This window comes from Odocoileus virginianus, chromosome 6, assembly GCF_023699985.2.
Source record: "Odocoileus virginianus isolate 20LAN1187 ecotype Illinois chromosome 6, Ovbor_1.2, whole genome shotgun sequence".
Lineage (NCBI taxonomy): Eukaryota > Metazoa > Chordata > Mammalia > Artiodactyla > Cervidae > Odocoileus > Odocoileus virginianus.
In genome coordinates, this window is record NC_069679.1 from 69,691,509 (window position 1) to 69,716,030 (window position 24,522).

The 24,522-nt window shown below is 42.0% G+C and overlaps 1 protein-coding gene across 6 annotated transcripts in view; it reads left to right on the top strand.

The window, feature by feature from the left end:
* Positions 1 to 12,615: 12,615 nt before the first annotated feature.
* The window catches only part of PCNX1 (pecanex 1), a 172,086-nt gene continuing 160,179 nt past the window's right edge, over positions 12,616 to 24,522 (top strand). For 3 of the 6 annotated variants that reach the window (XM_020902962.2, XM_020902965.2, XM_020902964.2), the window contains exon 1: positions 12,620 to 12,832. In XM_020902962.2, coding sequence (XP_020758621.2) covers positions 12,680 to 12,832 — 153 coding nt within the window. In that variant the 5' untranslated portion in view covers positions 12,620 to 12,679. Of the gene's footprint in view, positions 12,833 to 24,522 lie in introns of all 6 variants that reach the window. The other 3 variants (XM_020902966.2, XM_020902967.2, XM_070469566.1) reach the window with 2 other exon arrangements.

A 24,522-nucleotide genomic window follows, 5' to 3' on the forward strand; every position in this document is an offset into this window, starting at 1 on the left:
TCTCTTTTATGGCCAGGGGCCTGGGCTGGATCCCCTGGTTGAGGAACTAAGATCCTACAAGCTGAACGATGCTGCCAAAAAAAAAGAGCAAGGTACAGAAGGGTGTGTGTCACGTGTTATGCTTTGAGTGCAAAAAGAGAGCATATATGTGCATGTGCATATATATATGTATGTATGTATTTTCCTTGAATATAAAATACTTCTGTATAGCTGGGGTCATCACTGTATATCCTTTTGTTTTGGATATTCAACTATATGAAGTATCATCTATTAAAGCTTTAAAAAATGAAATAAACAATAATAAGCCAAAAATGTGTAAATGAGTCAATTAGTTAATTAATACATTAAATAAAGTACATTTAATAAATACATTTAATGGCTGAGTTTCTAAACCCATGTATGTTTGTCTGTCTGTTAAATCTCTGTTCCTCCTCTTGGATCTTTAACATAACCCAGTTTTATTTAGGCATCTGCCCCTCCCAACATACCCTTTGTGTCTCGGTTCATATCTGGGACTGTCTGGTCTAAGGGTAATTCCATTCCCATGGCAGTACTTGGTCCAGGAACCACAGCCAAAGTCAGTGTGTGGCATTGCCCTGAGAACAGGAGTTGACTCAAGAATGCCAGAGGCTCCTGGGAAAGAAGTTTCCTTGCTCTTAGGTGAACTTCACCCAAGTTCACGACATTTCTATGTGAAACCAGTAACTGCTACAGTCATTTCGCATCTGTGAAGGAAATGGTCCAAGGTCAAAGCCAACACATACAGGAGGTCATCTCAGGGTACTGCAGGAAAATAGCTCCCTAGAGACACTAGTTAAACTGTCTCTGAAGCCTGTGCTACCCCCTGGAGTTGCAGTTGTCTGAAGCAATACTGCTCCTTATTTATGTGAATGCGAGTTGAATTGCCTGTTACTCAAAGCCGTAGGCTAATACCCAGACTGCACAGAGGAATATGTTTCCAAGAATCAAAGTGAAACACATGGGTAAGGCAGAAGGAAAAAACGCCTTCTGAAGTTTCTCAGGCTTAGCAAACTGCCAAGGCACATGGCATGTGTTGACATAAAAAGTTTCCAAATCAGGCTCTGAACTCCAATTAGAATATGGTGCAGAAATAAGTTGGGAGGAAGAGGTGAACATCCTGAGCAGAAAGATACCAAACTTTACAGAGGTTGTGACCCAGTACGGGGGTCACAAAGTTTCATCTCCTTTCTCTACATTGTCTCAGATTAAAAAGGAGAATATATTACTTTAATGATGAAAAATGACACACCAGCCCCAAAGGCCACTTGAAAGCAGAATGGTAAAGAGGCTGGGCCAAGCAACCCCCCAGTAAGTTAATGTCAGGTTTTCAAAATACAAGCCTGAAGGCTAAAAAATAAATAACTGCTTATAAAACGCTCTTCATAAATTAGGAAGTTTAAGAATTTCTTGTAAACCTGAGGTGGTTAGGAGTGAGAGATTTAAAAGGGAAAAAAGGAAATTTAGATTACAGCTGTAATTTTGAAGCAGAGTTCATTTTTCTGTTCTTGAGACTGATTTTCACAAATACTTCTGAGTTGTCATATTTCTGAACACCCCTCATATGGAGTTTGTTTTCATTTTCTGGTAATTCCCACAAGCTGAGGGTCATTACAGGATTGAGACTGGGAGGCTTTAGGATCTTCTGGACCAAGGAGATTTCTGGAGGTAGATGATAAGATTTTTTTTTTTTTCTGTATTAAACCACTGGCAACCTTTGAAAAGGGGAAGGAAGATGAGATCTTCATAAAAGACCTTTGAGTCTAGGGTAATCAGGAAAGTAAGAGAAAACCAGAAAAAGACAGCAATGATCCAGAAGCAAAAAGATTTCCTAAGATAGGGACGGCAAGGTGCCTGTTGGACTCTGTAACTAGGAAATCACTGGCAATCTGGGCAAGAGTAGTGATGAGAGTTAAGTTAAAGGAAGATGAGGAATGTTCTTTCACCCTTAAGAGACGTGGCTGAGAAGGAGAGGGGGATGAAAGTAGAAGCTGGAGTAGACAGAAGGCTTAGGGGTGACAGGGCCTGTTCATAGGCTCAAGGCAAGTGCCAGTAGAAAGAGAATGCTTATGGTGCCTAAGGGACCAGGGTTGACAGTCTGAGTTAGAGACTGCAAATGATGGGGTCCAGAGCATGGGTGGAACCGTTTCCTTACGCAGAACAGCACCTCATCCACTAAGAGAAGAAGAAAAAAAAAAAGATGCATGCATGTATAGATCAATTTAGGAGTAGAAGGGTAGGAAACAGAGAGTACAGCCCAATATCCTCTGTTTTCTTTGTGCTGTGGGAGTAAGAATGGTATAGATGTCTTGAGAGTATTGGTAAGATATTTTACAGTCATTAAGAAGGATGCAACAGGCACTAAATAAGAACCAAGGAACTACCGGAAAGAATCCAGGTAGAAGTTGAGATTAGGACTTGGAAAGTTAGCCTGCGTGCTGCAGGCAGCAAAGACAGATAGGTCCAGTATTAGGCTTGGTTTCATGACAACGGTGGGAGGTAAGGAAGTGAGAAAGCACCAGTCATGGAAAGACTGACCTGCAAAACCACGAGACTTACACCAGATAAGGAGGTGAAGGGAGGAGAAGTGGTTATGGTGGGGGGGTGGAGAGGGGGAGTCAGGAGAAAGAAAAGAAGGAGGGTGTTTTTTAAAAGAAAAAGTCAGAAACAGTAGTGCTCAATACCAGTTTGCAGAAGAATAGGGAACTTGGCCAAAAAGCAGTTCTCTGGGCCCCATGTCAGAGATTTCAATTTAGTAAGTCTCAAGTAGAGCCTAGTTCTTACCTGCATTTTTCAAATGGGTAACGTGTCTGGTTCAAAACTGGGAAAGGAGTACGTCAGGGCTGTATATTGTCACCCTATTTACTTAATGTTTATGCAGAGCACATCATTTGAAATGCCAGGCTGGATGAATTACAGGCTGGAATCAAGATTGCTGGGAGAAATATCAACAACCTCAGATATGCAGATGATACCACTCATGGCAGAAAGGGAAGAGGAACTGAAGAGCCTCTTGATGAGGGTGAAAGAGGAGAGTGAAAAAGCTGGCTTGAAACTCAACATTCAAAAAACTAAGATCATGGAATCTGGTCCCATCACTTCATGGCAAACACAAGGGGAAAAAGTGAAAGCAGTGACAGATTTTCTTTTCTTGGCTCCAAAATCACTGAAGATGGTGACCACAGCCAAGAAATTAAAAGCTATGACAAACCTAGACAGCATAATAAAAGGCAGAGACATCACTCTACCAACGCAGGTCCATATAGTCAAAGCTATGGTTCTTCCAGTAATCATGTACAGATGTACTTCTACTGTCATTTTCTCAGATGTCTCATTAGGGACATGAAATATATAATCATATATTTCAATATATATGTTCACATATGATCAATATATAATATCTCTCTCTCTCTCTCTCTCTCTCTCTCTCTCTATATATATATATATATATATATATATATTACAAATATGTGCGTGTTCAGTCATTCAGTCAAGTCCAACTCTTTGTGAGTCACATGAACTGTAGCCCTCCAGGCTCCTCTATCCATGGAATTCCCCAGTATAGAAAACTAGAATGGGTTCCCTTTTCCTATTCCAGGGACTCTTCCCAACCCAGGAATCGAACCCTCATCTCCTGTGTCTCTGCACTGGCAGGTAGATTCTTTACCACTGTGCCTCCTGGGAAGCCCACTGTATTACAAACAACAGCATGTTATACACACTGCTTTTTAATTGCATTTAACCATATATCATAAAGATCAATCCATGTCAGTTCGTTAAAAGTCATTTCAATAAACTATTGGTTGCTTGGCATTCTATTTTTTTTAATATCAAAAGATGGAAAACAATGGGTGTTTCTATTCATTCTCTAATTCAGGGATTCCCAACACTGGAGGAGTTTTTCAACACCCTATGTATTGATGTGCCATAACTAGGAAGTCTATGTTTGTAATAGAAGATTGTGATTTGGGTTGTTCACAGACTACCCATTGAAAGACACCTGTCATGGGACTTAAGAGCATCCTGAGCTTAAAAGATGAAAATACTTAGAGAAAAAGAATGAGAAAACTAGAAGAACAGGGAAGTTTCACTTTGCATCATGATCTCTATTGATTTTTTTGAGAGATTTTATCCTGACTACACCACTCCCTTGGAACATATATACAAAATATACTCTATTTGCATAATTAGAAAATGGTTATGTAAATTAACAGTTGCTGAATCCCAGTGACAATAAGCAAAGCAAAAGCAAAAATCAAAACCAAACAAAACCAAGTTAAACCAAATGAACAAACAAAACTAGTAAGAAATACATTCCCATGTGCTGTCAAGGTTTCCACAAAGAAAGTTGTGTAAAATCTCCAAATGAAAAATCTTTTTAGTATTAGATTATTGGGCTGCTCATTTTTGCCATTAGAAAAAAAGCTGCAGTACTCAAAACTAAATCCAGAGTCTACAACACTAAATTCCCCAGGATTCTAGAATTCTGCTTGAATTTTTTGACTTGGGGCTAGCACTAAATAGAAAGTAGCAGGCTTTGGATTGAAACACAGGTTTATCTGATTCCACACCCACTGTCTTTCTATGACCAAATACTGCTTCCCACCAAAGAATGTTCTTGGGTATTCCTTGCTAGGGGAGCCAGACACTCAGCTTCCAGAGGTGACACCTCTCTCATTTCTGCATAACTACAGGCCGATGCTCTAGACGACACTAGTAACTACTAATCAGGTGAACTTTTCATGGAATCACCCAGTTTCATCAGTTGGCCCAATAGATCCTGCTGGAATTGTGCTACCCTGGCTGAATCAGAATGGTAAACCAGCTCCTTAATATGGTGCAGCTAAACACATCAGACATCTGACATAAAAGAATGCTTTAATGGCAAAAGGTGGGAAATAATGCATGTGCATATTGTTTATAATTCAGGGATTTCCAGTATTTGAGATTTTTTTCAGTATCCTATATACGTCCCCTTTCCTTTCATTGCCCTATCCCAAAAGTGCTGTGTGTGTGACTTTAAGAGAGGTGATTTGGGTTTTTAAATATACAACAGAAGATAACCTTAGGATGACACAAAACTATAGTGAGAATTACTGAACTAGTGTCAATTAAAACATGTTCTAAAGTACTCATCACATGGAATTGACACTTAAAAGGAAAACTAACAGAGTAGATTGAGATGAGATTTCCAAGAAGGATGAGCTACTCTTATTTTACTTACTTAGTTCCGTATACAGATACTGGGATTTTATGATTCTATTATTTAAGACTTGGAAAGGTCCGTACTCCCACAACTCCTGCCTCAGCCACCCTTTGACTTTCATTTTCCTGATGTAATATAAAGTGGTATACAGCAAATGACTAAAAAGAGAATCAGGGAAGAATTCTAGGGCATTTCCCTTCTCTTACAAATGATCTTGATCTTTATTCCATATTTCCATTTATTATAATATATTCCATATTTCTTCTAAACTGGTGAAATGCTTTTGATTATTGAAGAGTTACCAACTGGAAGCTAAAACAGACTAAAATCTTTAATTGAAAAGTCATTGCTTTCTGTGTTTATTTATTCAGGTTACACTGACCAAGTGTCAGTTGATCTTAACAGCTTGCTACTAGGCATGATGTGATGGGCTGAGAAGTGCCTTGTCCTCAAGGAACGCACAGTTCAGGTGGAGGAATATAAAGAAGCATACATTTAGGTGCTAAATGAATGGAACATATGAGTACTCTAGGCTATTCAAAAAATAATGTACGGGTTTAAAATAGTCATAGTGAATCTTAGGCAGATGGAAGAAGAAGATTTTCTAGGTAAAGCATGTGTCATCAGCAACAGCATAGAGGCAGACACTGATAAATCAGTGGTTTGATAAATCAAAATAAATGCATATGCTAATATTGATGTTAAAATGTTTTATGTTGGGGGAATAACAAGAGCTAAGTTAGAGAAAACAGTGATTCAGGTTGTGGGGGACCTTGCCTGCCTGGCTAAGGAGTGTAGATTTAGTACCATAGGCACCAGAAGGGAATGCAAAGCTTAGGAAAGGGGAGGCATGGGCAAAGTGAATCAGGGAGATGAATTGGTTGGTGGAATGCAGAATGGTTTTGAAAAGAGATTGGAGGCAACAAGAGGCTATTTGATCTGAGTTTATGAGAGTGCTCACCAGATTGATGGATCTGGCAATGTCATGGAAGGATTGAGCAAGAGTAAGACTAGGAAACTAGATATGGCAAAGGGTCTAGGAGGTTCTAAGCCTGAGTGAGTGGGGAAATGTTGATTTAACCAAGAAAAATAAATGAGAGGAGCTGGTCCAGGGTGTGTGTGGAAGAAGACATGGATACCTGCTACATATAGGTTGCTGGCAGGACATGTGGCTAAGCAGATTATTGCTACTACATAAACTGACCAGAGCTGTAGTCTGTATGCCTCCGCTCGGAGGTGGGCTTGGGGGGGGTGGGGGGTTGTTAAGATTTTGCACACTCAGCTTTGGCCCTTTCAGGCAGGAGAGAGCATCTGCTGTTAGAGCATCTGCTGTTAGTTCTCAAGGGGTCTGTGAACTGATCAGGAAGTACAATTTTAATAGAATTAGCTGAAAGATGAGCAAATGTCAGGTGGTGGTTTGGTAGTAAGTCATTGCTGCTAACTTTGACATGTTACGTGTCACATTATTAATGGCTTTTATGCATGAATAAGAGTGTTAACACTTAGTAAATTAGATTCCTCAGTTTTTGTCTTGCTCTTATAGTTTGTGGGTACGACAGGGTTACCTTTCTGTGTCTCAGCTTCCTGTTTATAAAATTGGAAGCTTGTTGTGGCAACGTTCATAAACACTTTGAAAGTTACAAGTAAAAAGCACTTAGGATTCTCTCCCCTCTCACCTCCACTCCAAAGACTGAGTCAGTCTCTGGGAAAGGTCATCCATTTCACTGAATTCTTTCAATGGCTAACTCCCTAAGTCAGTTAATAAGCATTTTTCTAAAATGCTGTTACCAGTTCAGAGCTGAAAGATACAGTTTATAACTGTCTTTTCTATCTTCTGGGCCTGCTCATCCTGCTGACCCCTTTTTACTGAGTGACTAGTGCTATGTGACTCTCACGTTTAGGCGCTTGGATCAGTCCTAGCCATACTGGAGGGAACCTCCCTCCTGAGAAATCTGTATGCAGGTCAAGAAGCAACAGTTAGAACCAGACATGAAACAACAGACTGGTTTCAAATTGGGAAATGAGTACATCAAGGCTGTATATTGTCACCCTGCTTATTTAACTTATATGCAGAGTACATCATGTGAAATGCCGAGCTGGATGAAGCACAAGCCGGAATCAAGATTGCAGGGAGAAACATCAATAACCTCACATATGCAGATGACACCACCCTTATGGCTGAAAGTGAAGAGGAACTGAAAAGGCTCTTGATGAAAGTGAAAGGAGACTGAAAAAGCTGGCTTAAAACTCAACATTCAAAAAACGAAGATCATGGCATCTGGTCCCATCACTTCATGGCAAATAGATGGGGAAACAATGGAATTGTTCAGGTTTCCAAGCCCAGTTGGATTTTTGGGCTCCAAAATCAATGCAGATGGTGACTGCAGCCATGGAATTAAAGCCGCTTTCTCCTTGGAACAAAAGCTATGACCAACCTAGACAGCATATTAAAAGCAGAGACGTTAATTTGCCTACAAAGGTCTGTCTAGTCAAAGCTATGGTTTTTCCAGTAGTCATGTATGGATGTGAGAGTTGGGCCACAAAGAAAGCTGAGCACCGAAGAATTGATGCTTTTGAACTGTGGTGTTGGAGAAGACTCTTGAGAGCCCCTTGGACTGCAAGATCAAACTAGTCAATCCTAAAGGAAATCAGTCCTGAATATTCATTGGAAAGACTGATGCTGAAGCTCCAATACTTTGGCCAACTAATGTGAAGAACTGACTCACTGGAAAAGACCCTCATGCTGGGAAAGATTGAAGGCAGGAGGAGAAGGGAATGACAGTGGATAAGATGGTTGGATGGCATCACTGACTCAATGGACATGAGTTTGAGCAAGTTCTAGATTTAGTGATGGACAGGGAGTCCTGGTGTGCTGCAGTCCATGGGGTTGCAAAGAGTCTGACACGACTGAGTGACTGAACTGAATCTATTAACACTCTGGAACCTCAGCATAAAACAACCAGGATCAGCATGAAATGCAATGCTCAGTTCTAGGTATTAAGTTCCTCCTTCATTTCTAAGACTTCCTATGCCTGTCAGATCTCGCCTTTGGATACCTGTCTTGTTGCCCCGAGTCCTTGTCTTCTAAACTTGCCCCGTACCTCCTCTCAAGAATCTCAATTCTGTTTTCATCAGTTCCCCCAAGGCAGAGGAATCCAAACCTGGGAGACAGCATTGAGCTTGAGGTCTTACTATTAGCAATACATTTTCTTTTAAAAATTTATTTATTTATGGCTGTGGTGGGTCTTCACTGCTGTGCAGGCTTTTCTCTAGTTTCAGGGAGCTACTCTCTAGTTGCGGTGTCCAGGCTTCTCATTGCAGGGGCTTCTCTTGTTGAGAAGCACAGGCTTTAGGGTAAGTGGGCTTCAGTAGTTGTGGCTTCTGGGCTCTAGAGCACAGCCTCAATAGTTGTGGCACAATGAGTTTAGTTGCTCTGCACTCACGTGGGATCTTCCTGGATCAGGGATCGAACCCATGTGTCCTGCATTGTTAGGAGGATTCTTTACCACTGAACCATCAGGGAAGCCCAACACATTTTATTAATGCTTGCCAATTTCCCAATTTTGTCTGCTCCTGGGTTTCCCAAGGCTGCACAGCAGCTGCCTATTGGCTTACATTTTCTGTGTTGAACCAGCCTGATCCTGGCTGCCTTCCTGGCTGCTGCTGGTTATGTAGCCTCCAAATTCTGTCTTCTGGCTGCACACTCATCACGCCAACTGGGTCTGCCTTCAGTTCCATGGTTGTATCTCGTTCTGGTCTCCATTCTTCCAGTCCACCTCACCCCATTATAGCTAATTCTTTTACATTAAACTACAGCAGATATTTGTTGGTGTGGAAACTGATTTGGTATTGGAATTTTATCCTTGTTTACATCTTTCTTTGTGTTGGAAAAGCTTGGGATCACTTCCAAAACCTGCTCAGAGAGCCTTCCTCTTTTAGGAGAAACAAATGAACAAAGCCATGTGTCTGTGACAAAGACTCAAGGCCATTCTTTTAATTGTGAGATTGCATATTTTACCTTAATTTTGCTTTTCAGTTCAGTTCAGTCGCTCAGTCATGTCAGACTCTTTGCGACCCCATGAACTGCAGCACACCAGGCCTCCCTGTCCATCACCAACTCCCGGGGTCCACCCAAACCCATGTCCATTGAGTTGATGACGCCATCCAACCATCTCATCCTCTGTCATCCCCTTCTCGCCTGCCCTCAATCTTTCCCAGCATCAGGGTCTTTTCCAACGAGTCAGCTCTTCGAATCAGGTGGCCAAAGTATTGGAGTTTCAGCTTCAACATCAGTCCTTCCAATGAACACCCAGGACTGATCTCCTTTAGGATGGACTGGTTGAATCTCCTTGCAGTCCAAGGGGCTCTCAAGAGTCTTCTCCAGCACCACAGTTCAAAAGCATCAGTTCTTTGGCGCTCAGCTTTCTTTACAGTCCAACTCTCACATCCATATATGACTATTGGAAAAGCCATAGCCTTGACTAGACAGACCTTTGTTGGCAAAGTAATGTCTCTGCTTTTTAATATGCTGTCTAGGTTGGCCATAGCTTTTCTTCCAAGGAGTAAGCACCTTTTAATTTCATGGCTGCAATCGCCATCTGCAGTGATTTTGGAGCCCAGAAAAATAAAGTCAGCCACTGTTTCCACTGTTTCCCCATCTGCCATGAAGTGATGGGACTGGATGCCATGATCTTAGTTTTCTGAATGTTGAGCTTTAAGCCAACTTTTTCACTTTCCTCTTTCACTTTCATCAAGAGGCTCTGTAGTTCTTCACTTTCTGACATAAGGGTGGTGTCATCTGCATATGTGAGGTTATTGATATTTCTCCCGGCAATCTTGATTCTGGCTTGTGCTTCATCCAGCCCAGCATTTCTCATGATGTACTCTGCATATAAGTTAAATAGGCAGGGTGACAATATACAGCCTTGACGTACTCCTTTTCCTATTTGGAACCAGTCTGTTGTTCCATGTCCAGTTCTAACTGTTGCTTCCTGATCTGCATACAGATTTCTCAAGAGGCAGATCAGGTGGTCTGGTTTGCCCATCTCTTTCAGAATTTTCCACAGTTTATTGTGATAGACATATTAATATATTTTATTTATTTTTTTTTCATATTAATATATTTTAATTAAAAAAAAATTTTGGCCACACCACACAGCATGTGGGATCTTAGTTCCCTGAACAGGGATTGAACTCATGCCCCTTGCATTGGAAGCAAAGAGTCCTAACTACTGGACCACCAGGGAAGTCCCATTAATATATTTTAAAGTGTTCATTCAGATCTCTCAATTTCAAGATATGTTATTGGACTTTCACGACTTTTTGCTTACAAGGAAACAAAGAAATCAAGGCTGGAGATGGTGTTCTATGATGCAGTCTCAACTTTTAAGGCATATTAGACTCTTCTGGAAAAGTGTTAGTCACTCAGCTGTCTCCGGCTCTGCACCCCCATCGACTATAGCCCACCAGGCTCCTCTGTCCAAGGGATTTTCCAGGCAAGAATACCGGAGTGGGTTGCCATTTCCTTCTCCATAGGATCTTCCCAGCCCAGGGATCCTACCTGGGTCTCCTGAATTGCAGGCAGACTCTTTACTGTCTGAGCCACAAGGGAAGCATCTTCTGGAGGGTTTGTTAGAACAGAAAGCTAGGTCTCACACCCAGAGTTTCTCTGGAGTGATGCCTGAGAATCTGCATCTCTAACACATTCTCAGGCAATATTGACACACCTGGTCCTGGGATGACACTTTGAAAACAACTGGTTATATGTTTAAATGGTCCCCAGGTGACCTGCAGCAGAGCAGTTATTGATCAGTTCAAACGCTTATCTGAATGGACAAGGTGGAGAGTACTGAAAAATAAACTTCAAAGTTCAGGCCATGCAGTTAGGATGACCGCTGGTGCCAGAGGTCTTTTCAACCCCATCTAGAACTTGGACAATCACTTAGTTTCTTTGAGCTTGTGTTTCCTAACCCATAAAATAAGGGTAGCCTCCATGCTGCCCTTACAGTATTGTGAAGGTCAAATGAAATGGGTGTGGAAATGTGTTAACGGGAAAGTGGTATGACTCTGGAGACACTGCAACGGTTTTTCAATCTGAAGACGTCAGCCCCGGTTTCTTTGGACTCTCTTGCTATTCTCATTAATTACAGCAGCTTTAATCCAGGAGTAGAGAGTACTTTTATTGCTATCATAAACTCAAACTTTTTTTTGAAAATCTCTTTCAATGAGATCAGGACACGCCTTACAAACGTTACTCAGAGCCAAGAATGATTCCCATTCTTTACAGTTATAAAAAGAAAAGTGTAAGACCCTATTGTGACTTGGGGTGGAGACACAGTTAATCTTTCAATCCTGTTTAAACCGGCCCATTAAAAAAAAAAAAAAAACCACCAAAAAACTGCTACAAGTTACAGCACGTTATAAAAATAAAATCACTGTATACAATGCTCAACCTCTCCGCCCTATGCTTTCACATCTCTTGCAGCTTCTATTAATTCATCTGTCGTGGGAAGTAGTAAATCTGTTCAGTCTTGGCCGTGGCTATTTTTCTCAGTCAAGGGCCTCTAGCTCGGTTTATGGGCCAACACAGTTCTTGCTCAAATCGGGCGGTTTGTCGTTTTCAACCGTCATCAGCTGTACCTAATTCTTTCGGGCCTTCAATGAGTAGCTCAGATATGAGCCTCTTGTTCCTTAGGTCTTTCCTAAATATCATGAGACGTCAGCAGGATGCTAACCAGGTTCTAAGGACAAGGTTTCAGGGGGTAAAAGACCCGCTTTCTGGAGTGTGAGGAACGTGCCAGCTTCGGGTACCAGAAACGCACTGGGGTCTGCCACAGCCGCGACTCGCGGTCCCCGGAACTTCGGCAGCCCCCACCCCCGGCCCGGGCCCGCGACTGCGCGCGCGCGCTTCCCCCGGGCGCCGGCAGGAGGCGCCCCCGGCGGCCGAGGCGCGGTGCGCACCCGCGGGGACCAGCCCAAGGGGCGGAGGGAGAGGAGAGGAGAGGAGGAGCTGGAAGGGGGCGCGGCTTGCTCCCGGTCCCTCCCGGGCGCCGGGCCTCCTTCTCCGCCGGGCCCAGGGCTGGCGGCCGGCGGGGGTCGCGGCGGCGGCGGCGGCGGCGCTGGCTGGCCGCCGTCGGCGGGGGCCTGGCTCCGGCTCCGGGTGTGAGGAGACAAGATGGCGGCGGCGCTGTGGAGGCCGGTCTCCTCCTCTTCTCCGCTCTCCTCCGCCCCGCCGCTCGCCGCCTCCTCCTCGGTCTCCTCCTCCTCGTTCGCTGCCTCCTCCTCCTCCTGCTGCTGCAGCAGCCCTAGCGACCGCCGAAGCGCCGGCCGGCTCTGCCGGAGCTCCGGAGGGGGATAGACGGGGCAGCTGCGGGCTCCGGCGACCCGGAGGCAGAGCTGGGGCCGGGGCGGGGACGGCGGCGGGGACGGCGGCGGCGGCGGCGGCGCCGGGTGGGGATGGGGTCGCAGACGCTGCAGATCCTCCGGCAGGGGGTGTGGGCCGCGCTCAGCGGGGGCTGGTACTACGACCCGCACCAGGCCACCTTCGTGAACGCGCTGCACCTCTACCTGTGGCTCTTTCTTCTCGGCCTGCCCTTCACCCTCTACATGGTGAGTGTGTGGGGGCGGGGAGGAGGGTGGCTCCTTCCCCTTCTGGCGGGCCGGGTTTCCCGAGGCCGGCGGGCGGTCGCGCCTCCCTGCTCCCGGCCGGGTGTGTGAGTGCGTGTGTGTGCGCGCCCTCTTCCCCTCCCCGGCGCGCGCCCCCCCACCATCCCGCGCCCCTAAGGGCCCGCCGCCCCGCTCTCGCTCCAGTGCGCCCCCTCCCCCGCTCCCCACGCTCCGCTCCCTGGAGGGCTTCCCGCTATTCCAGCGAGCACAGGAAAAGCGGGTCGGCAGCGGCCCCCACCTCCCGCCCCCGGGCGCCCAGCCCGTTTCCTGGGAAATAGTAGCTGCCTAGGCCCCCTTCTTCGGGGTTCGGGTGGGCTGGGAGGGGGTCCTGATCCTGCCTTCTCCAGCCTTTCCGCGCCGCGGGTAAAGCCCGCAAGTGGGGCTCGCGCCTCCGCGTACGGTGGTGGGCGCCCAGCCTCCTGCTCCGGAGGGCCGCTGCGTCCATCCCTGGGCGCGCGTGCTTGTGTGCGCTCCGCGCCTCGGGCCCCGGACACTCACCCCCCGCTCCCAACCCGGGCACTCCCTTCCCCTCGAGGCGTTCTCGCCTCTCCTCCCCGAGGAGGACCCTCGCTCCAGCTCGTCCGCGTGCGGAGCCTTCGGAGCGCGGGGTGTGGGGTGGAGAATGTGTGCCGCTCCGTGTGGAATGCATCTGTGGGGCGCCCGGGCTCCTCTCAACTCGCTTCGACGTGGTGGTTGAAAATCTGGCTCTCACCCTTCCTGCCTCGCAGAATCCCGTTTTTGCTTACCATTGGTTCTTTTCTGTTCAGCTCCGTGGTCAGTGGTGGTTATTTCCAGGCCAGCTTTCGGGGGAGGGAGCGGGGGAGATACGGGGACTCTGGCTGGCATTTCAGCAGATTTGTTTGGGTTGGTTCAAGGCCTTGTGCTGATAGGAAAAGGAAAGCGCTGCCTGTTGCTGAATTCAGGACGATCAGTCTCTCTGAACGATCTAGGTTTTTTAAGCTATATTTTGGCCGAAAGTTTTCTTTAAAAAACAAAACAGTAGGTTAGGGTGGGGCATTAGGGAGACTAAAGGGGAAGAGAGGTGATACTTGAGCTTCAGTTAAAATCTTAAAGTAACCAGGAGGGAGGAAAGACTGGTAACTTTTTATTTTAGGAGAATGTCTTTGAAAATATTTCTGCCAAGTTTGTGGTTCTTCATGAAGCTGTAGTAAGGGTGCTGGATTAGAAAATCTGGGAGTATGACTACACCAAGTGTTAAAGGTGAGGATACCCAGTTCTTTCCTAAGTGAGGCTCGTTTACCCTAGTTGGCAGAAAAAGTGGAGGAAGATGAGCTAGATTATTCACATTCTCAAGCGATTTTTAATTGAATTGAGAGGGAGGGAAAAGCCGTTTTAAGAAAAAATGCTGAGTTACTGATGGCTTATTTTTTGAAGTTACTTGTTCAGTCTTGTCGCTTTCAGAAAATTTACCACAAAGTGTTATAATTTTCAATTAATTCTGGCCCGGAGTGTTAGTTCTATTTGCACTTCTCTATCTTCCAGGAATATGACATCATTAATGAACAGGTTAATTACTTTGGGTGTAAGAATCCTCAGGGTGTCACAGAGCTTTTCATGCAGTTTTCTTTTATCTCCAGGAGAATTGTTCTCCAGATACAAGGATTAGCTGCTGTGTTCCAGTGTAGGGTTTCCATGTTAGCATGGGACCTGTGTTAGTGCCTAAGACTGTTTAATTAACAAGCATTACTAAAGGAAATTTAGAACGAATGTAAAGCAGTGCATTGAGTTTACTGTTTCATTTTGGGAGTTTATTCCGTTAAATTTAATTCACAAATAAATATCTGAATGTCTGATGTGTGCTAGGCAACTTGCTGGGTTCTGGGAAAGTAAAATTGCTTTTCTGTCTTTCTTGTTTAAGTTAATGGCAACTCTACTCTTCCTGAACTTTTAAGAAGCTTTCCTTGATTCTTCTCTTCATTTCTCTTCACATCCAGTTCATCAACCAATCTTGTGGGTTCTCTCTTTAAAACCTAACTAGAATCCAACTAATCTTTGTCACCACCCCCTAATGAGAGTCACTGCTTCCATTCTTTATTCTCTGTTCTTCATAGAGATGTCTGAATGATCTCTTAAAACATAGGTCAGTTCATGGCATTCTGCTCTCAAAGCCACCCCGTCCATGTGTTTCCCTTGCCCCCACTTCATTTGACTTCTCACAGTTTTCCTAGCACAATAACTGTGTCCCTGCCTCAGGGCCTTTGCACTTGCTCTTCTCCTTCTGTCTGGATGACTCCTTTCCAGATATCTGTGTGACTTATGTGCTGCATTTATTTCAGGTTTTAGGTATATGTGAGGATTTCCTTGATAACCTATGTAAATAGGAACTTCCCAGCTCCTGTAATACTTCCTAGCTCTCCTACCCTCCTTGATTTAAGAGCACTTATTACAAATTGGTTATGTATTTATTAATTACCCTTTAGAATGTAAGCTCTAAGAGGTGAGAGACTTTTGTTTATTGCTGTATTGTCAAGACCTAAATCAGTGCCAAGCAGATATTAGTGAATGATTACAAGTTAACAAAATACAGCTTTGCCTTTGAGGAACTTCAGGTCTAGCTTGGGGATGATGAACAACTACAGGCATTAGAACTGTTGTGAAAAGGTCAGTACAGATGGCCCTGAGCTTTTTGATTGATCGTGGTCTAGGGGCAGTTGGCAAAAAAGATTGGTAAACTTTTTAGGAAGCGTTCTAGTACTATAGTATTCAGGTAGATAGTTTGATGTATGCGTTAGAACCAAAATCCAGCATTCCATGTTAAAATCTCAGGCAGTTATAGATTATTTGTATCCTCTTCTGATAATAATTATAAGTGATAATGACTAGTAAGTATGTGTATAGGTTCTTTATCCCAAACCCCGTTTTACTGATGAGGACACCAGCCTTAGTGACTGGCTCTAGCAGACTTTTGAAGCCGTTTTGCAGGCAGCTGTCCTCTACTCCCCTTTTGTTTTTAAAGATCTCTTTGAAGAGATTTATATTGAGTTAGGAAGAGTCTTAATGGCTTTTTGTATAGGAGTCACTTTTTTTTTTGTTTTTAATGAGTAGTGTTTGTGGATACTTTGAAAGGTGGATTTTGTAGTTTCTGCAATTATAAAATTTTTAAGTAGTGTGAAAATCCAGAAGTAACTTTTCCTTATTTTCATTGCCCTTCTGTCTGCCTTAAGGCACTCACCCCATTTTATCTTGTTGTAATTTCGTGTGTGCATGATACGTCACAGGTGGCGAGCTCTGTGGGTGTGAGCTTTGTGGCATTTTCATGTGATGGAAAGCAGACTGGAGTTGGTGTTATCTTGATTTTTGAGTCTTGGCCCTGTTATTGATTAGGTGCCCTTTAGACCAGACTCTCCACCTTTTTGAACTTCGATTTACTCACTTGTGAGATATTTCGTGGGTATTTTGTAAGACAATATTTACGGAATAGAGGAGATTATTCACCTTCAGAGCGACTGTCAGTCATTTGAAAGAGATAGTTAGAAAGAATCATTCGAAAAAGCTAATTAGAAGAGTATTTCCTCTATAATGTATGACTAGAGATTAGACAGTCAAACCGTTATCTTCACATGTTGTTGCTCAGTGTAATGTTTTCTTTTATAACGAGTTATATCCTTAGGTAACGAACCATGACAGTAAAATCTCTTTACTTAAGTGGTTCTCAGACTCTACTTGACATCAGAATCACTTTATTCAGTTTTTCAACTGTGTCCAACTCTGCGGCCCCATGGACTGTAGCATGCCAGGATTCCCTGTGTTTCACTCCGTCCCAGAGTTTACTCAAACTCACGTCCACTGAGTCAGCGTCCTCTGGTGCCATCCAACCATCTCATCCTGTGTCGCCTCCTTCTCCTGCCCTCAATCTTTGCCAGCATCAGGGTCTTTTCCAGTGAGTTCGCTCTTCACATCAGGTGGCCAAAGGATTGCAACTTCAGCATGAGTCCTTCCAGTGAGTGAATATTCAGTGTTGATTTCCTTCAGGATTGACTGGTTTGATCTCCTTGCTGACCACGGGATTGTCAAGGGTGGAAACAGTGACAGATTTTACTCTCTTGGGCTCCAAAATCATTGTGGACGGTGATTGCAGCATTACCTGGGCAAGTTAAAAATGTGCACCTTCTGATGTGGGTGATCTGGAGTGTGACCTATTTATTGTATTTCGTAAACACTCTGGGTCAGTATAGAGAACTTGACCAATATGACTCTGATTCCCAGCCCCTGTCTTATATCTAGCTGCTTACCCAACATAATTTGACCATTGCACAGGGATGTCTAAAATCTTTCTAGATTCCCTATTAACCCCACCAAAAAAATGTGTTCTTTTTGTCCTCTTAGTGGCACCATCTTGTTTCTAGTAGCTCATACCATCCCCCTGTTTCTTGCCTTATGAGCAGATCTTCTCAGTTCTACTGACAGAGCATCTCAGACCTTCCTTTCCACTTCTGGTTCATACTGGTTTTTGTCTGCACTACTGCCTTGGCTTCTTTCCATGCCCTTTTACAACTCTTTCTCCACAGAGTAAGAGGCAACAGTCTGTTAGTGTCATTCCCCTTTTATATAATATCCTTCAATTTTTTTTTTCCCCCTTAAAGTCCATCATCTTCACTGAGGCTTCACTGAGGCCTCACCAAAGCCAGTTCTGCCTTTGTCTACAGTTTGTGTAGTTTTCCACTGTGTTGTGGTCACATTGGCCACCTTTCTGTTACTTCAGCCTACTGAGCCTTCTCCTCGATGGGGCCTTTGCACATGCTGTGTGTTCTGAAGGCATACATCCTCCAGCCCTCTGCAAGGCTGCTTGCTGCTGGGGCTTTACGGCTGGTCTTAAAAGTCACCTCAGAGGCCTAACCTGGCACGCAGAAACAGCTTCTCTTTTCCATCATTCCTTCCCATAACTTTCTTCTGCAGTGCTTATCAGAAACACGTTTCTGTCTTTGCTTGCTTGTTTGCTGTCTCTAACATTCTCTTCTACCCACTGCCTTGAAAGTCCCTTGAGGACAGAGGCTGTGTCTGATATATTGGGCAGTGTATCTCCAGTGCCTTCTCTTGTGTTTGGCTTATATTATATTATTATATGTGTGAACCTTCTTTAGACTTAACACCTTCACTGACCGAGTAGCTGGATGTGGAGTGTACTGTGGTAGACGGTGTTATATGGTAGAGTTACATCTTACTGGGGGTTAGGTTCAATATCAATATTCATGATGAAAATAAAATAGAGAATTATTCAAAAAATCAAATACAGAATGACTTGAAAAACCCTTAAGTCACTAAAAATGCAGCATATATTTTTTTGTGTATAAACTTTGTGCTATTATACATACATATACAAATATAGACACTGTATATACTGTATTAAACTTACAGAGAGATTATATTCAGAAACTAACCCTTTCATATAAAATATATGAAGGCTTCAATTTTTTCTTCCTGGTTATCTGATTGTTATTTTCTCTCCGTAGCTGATCTTTATCATGTACTAAATAATAAATTCCTTATTAGTGAGTAATTCTCTGAGGCTGTCAAGTCATTCCTTCCTAAAGATTTAGAAATATTTTAAAGATCAATGTAAACAAGAGTTATGATGACTAAAACTGATGTTTTTATATTTTATAATTTATATTTCTTAACATGTTTTCCTTGAATTAGGAAAGTTATCATATATTAGCAACTGAACATGATTATTAGTATTAGAGTGTTATTAGATTATTAGTATCTGTATCCTTTCAGTTCAGTCGCTTAGTTGTGTCTGACTCTTTGCGACCCCATGGACTGCAGCACGCCAGGCCTCCCTGTCCATCACCAACTCCCGGAGTTTACCTAAACTCTTTACGAAAAGTTTAATGACTAGTGGATGATCTGTTTTGACCTATATTATCTCTGTTATATACCCTAAATAAATTAAGGGGTACATTGTCCAAAGATGGTTTACAAATGGAAGTTTTCAAGAAAGCATGCATTTTATCACCTTGTAGAAAAGCTTGTGAATTTATCAAAGCAGTTGATCCCTGGCTTGGTTTAGTGTCGTTTGTTAATGTCTTTATGCCATTTGAGAAGTTATTCCAAGTTGTAAAATGATTCGGCAATTAGAAAACTAGGAAAGTTTCCAGTTTTTTTTTCCGAGCCTTTGGATACACAGATTTAATAAGCAGGTAGCTTGCTTTCTGTAGCCGACTTTACTTTCAGTAAGTTTTTCCAACTTTTTTTTTAAAGGATTTGAGACATATAGAAAAGTCAAAAGAACTGTATCCACCACCTGGATTCTGCTATTTTTAAAAATTCCATTTCTGCCTCTGAATTCCTCTTCCTGTCAAGATTCCCGCCCCCCCCCACTTTTTAAGGGGGATGCATGTGAAGTAAGTTACAGAGATTAGTACAGATCACCCCCAAACACTTCAGCACTCACACCATTGAGTTCTAAAAGTGAACCATTGGATGAATTTTGGCAAGTGACTTTGCACCTGTGTAGTGCAAGCCCATCACGTTGAAGAACATTAGCATCACCCCAGAAAGTTCCCGCTTGCCCTTTCCAGTCAGTTCTGTCACCCCTGATTTGATTTTTTTCTTTCATAAGTGAGTTTGGAACTTCATATAAATGGAGTCATGTAGCATGTACTTGTGTAAGTCTTTTCACTCGGTGTGGTGTTGAAGAGAGTCATCCAGGTTGTGTGTATCGGTAGCTGGTTCCTTTATTGCTGAGCAGTATTCCTTTGTATGAATATGCTCTAGCCTGTTCTTCTTTATCCGCTTTCCTAGATATGAGGAGGGCCTCTTTCCAGTTTTTGGCTATTTTATAAAGGGTGGCACTCCAGCATGAGAGTTAGTTTTATTAGAACTGAAAAAGTTGTAAAACTTTATTGAATATCAAGAATGCTTTCTCTTCCCAAGTAAGACCCAAGTTTTAATTTAAAATAGCTTAGTGATAATTGCATATTTCAGCCTTCATTTCACTTTTGTTGTTGTTTGGTTCCTAAGTCATGTCCTACTCTTTGAGACCCCATGGACTGCAGCATGCCAGGCTTCCCTGGCCTTCACTATCTCCCAGAGTTTGCTCAAACTCACGTCCATTGAGTCTGGGATGCCATCCAACCATTTCACTTTTAGTAGTCTTTAATGCTGTACTTTTATTTGCTCAGTATTTAGACTTTTGTCAGTGCAGTAGAACCTTTTTGTTCAGATGTAAATATATATGTATGGCAATCAGAAATTAAAAAGAAAAACCATCTGTAATCCCTTTCAGATAGGCTGTTATGGTAACCAAAATGTATTTGGAGTATATAAATATGTATTATGCCTCCTCCTTACAAAAATGGGCTCATAAAATTTGTAGTTTTGAAGCCTCCTATTTTCACTTGACTATAAATTGTGAATGTTTTCCTGTGGGGGGGGAAAAGGAGTTTTAATCACTCTGTAGTAAACTATAGCATTGATGTGTTACAGTGTATTTGACAATTTTCCCATTGCTGATTGTGTAGATGGTAGTTTTTAGCTATTTAGAAAGCACTAGGGTAAATATTCTTAGAGGTAAATCTTTAAACTAGTCTTTTGTATAAATCCTTAGAAGTGGACTTTTTAAAGTATATGCATATTTTTCTTTGATATATAATTCACTTTTATTGAATGACTATAATGAAAAAAATATGTGGATGAGAGAGTGAAATAACTGCTTAAGATCACTGGGAAGGCAAAGTCGATTTGTGGTCCAGGGAGCGCAGGTAGTAAGTGATCATCCTCAGGAGGAGGAAAGGACGAATGCTGACAGCAAAAGGGATCAGCAGTTGGTGGTAATTAGTGGAGGTAGATCTTCTGAGGTTTATGTAACCTCTTCAAGTACAGAGTGTGTTCTTTTGAGAGGGAGCAGAAGGTGAGGCGCGGATTCGAGGTTTGAGGAGGATCTCCGGAAGATGAAATGCTGTCCTTATTTTCATGGAGGGAAAAATGTGTAGCAGAGACGGTAGAATCACTGGTCAGTTTCGAGAGCTCCTTTGAGGCTGGAGAACATGAGTTCAGAGTTGTTTGAAGGGGAATTCTCAAGAGAGAAACTGCGAGTAATCTTTACTTGAAGTTATCAGCGATAGAGGACAATCCAAGCCACAGAGTAGAAGGTCTGGGGAGGAAATACAATTCATCAAGAGAAAGGGGCTTGGTTAGAACTCCAAAGCCCAAGAGCAGTTAAAAATCAGCAAAGGAAGCAAGAAGGCAGAAGGAAAATGAAGAGAGGAACCTATAGCAGAAGCCAAGGGAAAAATTTTTGAAAAGAAGAAAATGGTCAAAAATGCCAAAGGTCAAAGAAAATGGTCAAGAATTGCTTTCCTGACAGATAGTACTAATTTAATTTTCATCAGCAGTATTGAGAATACTTGTCTGCCCACCTCTACTCAACATTTTGCAAAAAAAGTGTCATTGTCATAAATTTCTTTTTCAGTGGAATGTTGAATAAACCATTTATGTAATTTTCTGTTTTTGGTAATAGGCAGAATTTCTCATAAAGTACTTTTTAATAAAAAAAAAATTTTTTTTAGTCCAAACTAAAGATGTTTACTGCACTAATATATGTCACAAAACAATTTTTATTTGCTTTTTCGTATTCTCTGTACTCAGATAATTTCCACAGTAGGTAATTGTTAAACAAGCAGAAATGTTTTGAGAGGAAATTGATTGCTTTGCTCTGTTATTTTATCCAAGTTAAATCAAATGGTTTTCCTGTATCTCTGTGCATACCTGGGGAGGCAGAGAATTATTTTGTAGGTGAGCTAGGACTCCTGGGTTAACAGGGTAGTCACACTAGGATGGCATAGAGTGGTGGTATGGAAAAGGGCAGATTACAGCAAATATTCTGTAGATTTTACTATACTGTTAACTTCTTTAGCAGATGAATTGCTGATGAATTTTACCAGACCACATTGGAATAGTTACTGCTTCTGATTCCTCTGCTTGTCACCCTAAAAGTTGATTAAATGCTTTCTTTGCTGGAATGATAAAACACTTCATTCTTTCTCTCCTTCCTTTGTCTTCAGAACCTTAGGAGTTGCATGTTTTATAACTTGTACCATGGGTACTAGTCTTTGTTGCTTAATGTTATGGTAAGAAAGAAAAGAAAACTTAGGGGAAAGCAAGCAATTTCCTTTTGAGGTTTTAAGGGGAAAAGAAGTCCTATTTGTAGAGCTTAGTACAAACCAAATAGAGCCCTGAGTGCCAGCTGCCCTGAGAATAAGCAGGAATATTAGTCACAAATTGGAGAAACTTGAATTGTGTATCTGGCTGTTTTCCTAATCTTACTCACTCCTTGAATGTTGTCTAGACATAAACTGAACAGATTCAAGCACCGTAGTTATCATCTTGAAAACTTTGTATTTTGAAATAGTTTTAGGATTACAGAAAAGTTGCAAAAGCAGTAAAGAGAGTTGTTATATACACTTTGTCCAGCTTCCTCTGATATTAAAATTGTACATAGCCATGGTCCACTTGTCAAAATGGAGAAGTTATCATTGGTGCGTGTAGCACTATTAATGAATCATGGACATTATTTGGATTTCACCACTTTTTCCATTAACGTCCCTTTTCTGTTTAAGGATCCGGCCTAGGATTCTATATTGCATTTAGTATCATCTTTAATATGGCTTTCTTTCTTTCTGTTTTCTCTGACCATTCCTCTATTCTTTGAAGAATTTTACAGTTTATAACAATCAAATTGTCTTAAAAGAAAAATTAAGTTTTTATGTCTGTGCTAGGTACATTTTAGATGGACAAAAGAGTATTTTGAATGGTTTTTAAATCATGCATTAAAAAAAAATCATGTATTGACCTATGTGAGGCTATTTTTAATTGAAATATTTTACATATGGTATGAAATAATTCTAAAGATGAAAAAGATTTTAGACCCCATTCACACAAAATGGACATTGGTGTCCATTTGATGCTGTTTCCCTAATTTATAAATTAGAAGCAGTGGAGAAATGCACAATCATGTTACATAGTAGATTGTGAGTAATCTCCTGTGTCATAGAGTACTCAGGAATTGGAAGGAGGATGCGTCATTTCCTAGAAGGCTTTATGCAGAGGGTTTATACATTCACAGCCTTAGCTGTATGCTGGGCCCTGTGTTAGGCCTTATGGTGGGGGGTCTTTATGGAGTCTGTTATTTCTGCTGAAGCGTCATTTCCCATGTCTTGCCACCAGGCAGATGAATCTCCCTTCTGTGAAAAAGGCTTCAGTGAAAGAATGCCGGTTCTTGGGTGAAATGGTTTGCTGTGCTGTCAAGTACTTTAGTGTAATACATCCAGCATATTAAAGCTTTGTTTAATCATTCAGAGTTACAGTTCCTAGAATTTATAAAACTTAACATGATATCTAATATGGGTAGTGTTTTGTTGCAAATTTACCTCTCGTTGTTGCTTTGCCTTTGATTTGGTAATCTTATACAACTACCGACAAATGTTCATCGCATCGTTTTTGTTCACATTATAATGCAGTGTCACTGTTACCCAGACTTCATTGTGGATCTGTCTTGGCTTTCTTTCTTGTTAAAGTATATCTGTAGGTAAACTACTGAAAGTCAAAGTAACTAAAGTCACGGAAGTGCACCACATAGCTCTTCACACTCTTGTAGCCATTGGCAGGTGGGTTTTAGTTAATCATAACTTTATATATTTTTGCTGACTAGTTGGGTGAGAATTAGAATTCTCCATGGGATGATTTTAAGCTACCTGCCCTCCACTCCCTTGCTCATTCTGAGTACCTGCTCATCTCTTTTCCTTCTCTAACAAAATGCATATCATAACACAGGAGTGGGGCTGATGTTGAGATACTCCTGAGTCAGCCTTCTTTGTTTTGTTTTTAAAGGAAGTTACTCAGCAGCTTTAGAAGATTATTAGGAATTCTTTTTATTTTCATGACTAATGTTTGTCATGACACTCAACTTGAGAATTGCTGGCCTGCCCTATGACTCAGGCTTCTACACGAGGGATGACATAGAGCTGCCTTTACTTTTTTTTTTTTTAAAGCCCACCATCTGATAACTGGGAATTAATTTACCTGCATTCTTATTTTGCTTTACTCCAATAAACCACTGTCTAGGGGAATTTCCAGATATGTGTATTTTGGAAAGCCACCCTGCCTAGATGTACCAACAGAAAAAGCCTATAGATGATTGCTAGTGAACACCTCATGCTAACAGTCACTACCTGGGAGCTTTTAGTCTATTATTTGTGACTGTCTGAAAATACCTTATTGATTCCTGCTTAGGTTGCTGGTTTAAGTCATCTCCTTTTTTCCAGCAGTGAATAAATTACTGAATAATTTTGATTCTGGCTGAAATAGAGACTTTTGTGGTACTGATAATAGTAACACTAATATCGTGCTTTTTACCCATTATAATCCTTGAGCGTTTCACCCTCCAGTTAAAAAACCACTAGGTTTTTATCATGAAAATAATATTAGTTATAGAAATTGTTCCAGGTGGTACTCAAGTATATAGAGCCCAAAATAAAAGTACGTATAGTCCAAAGCAAGGGTTCAAAGTAAAAGCAAATGATGCTGTGGCAGTACTGCGGTACACATTCATATATTTAAGGTTTTAGTTATGGAAGTTTTATAGCATAAGTTTCTAGAAAAATTGCTGGGTC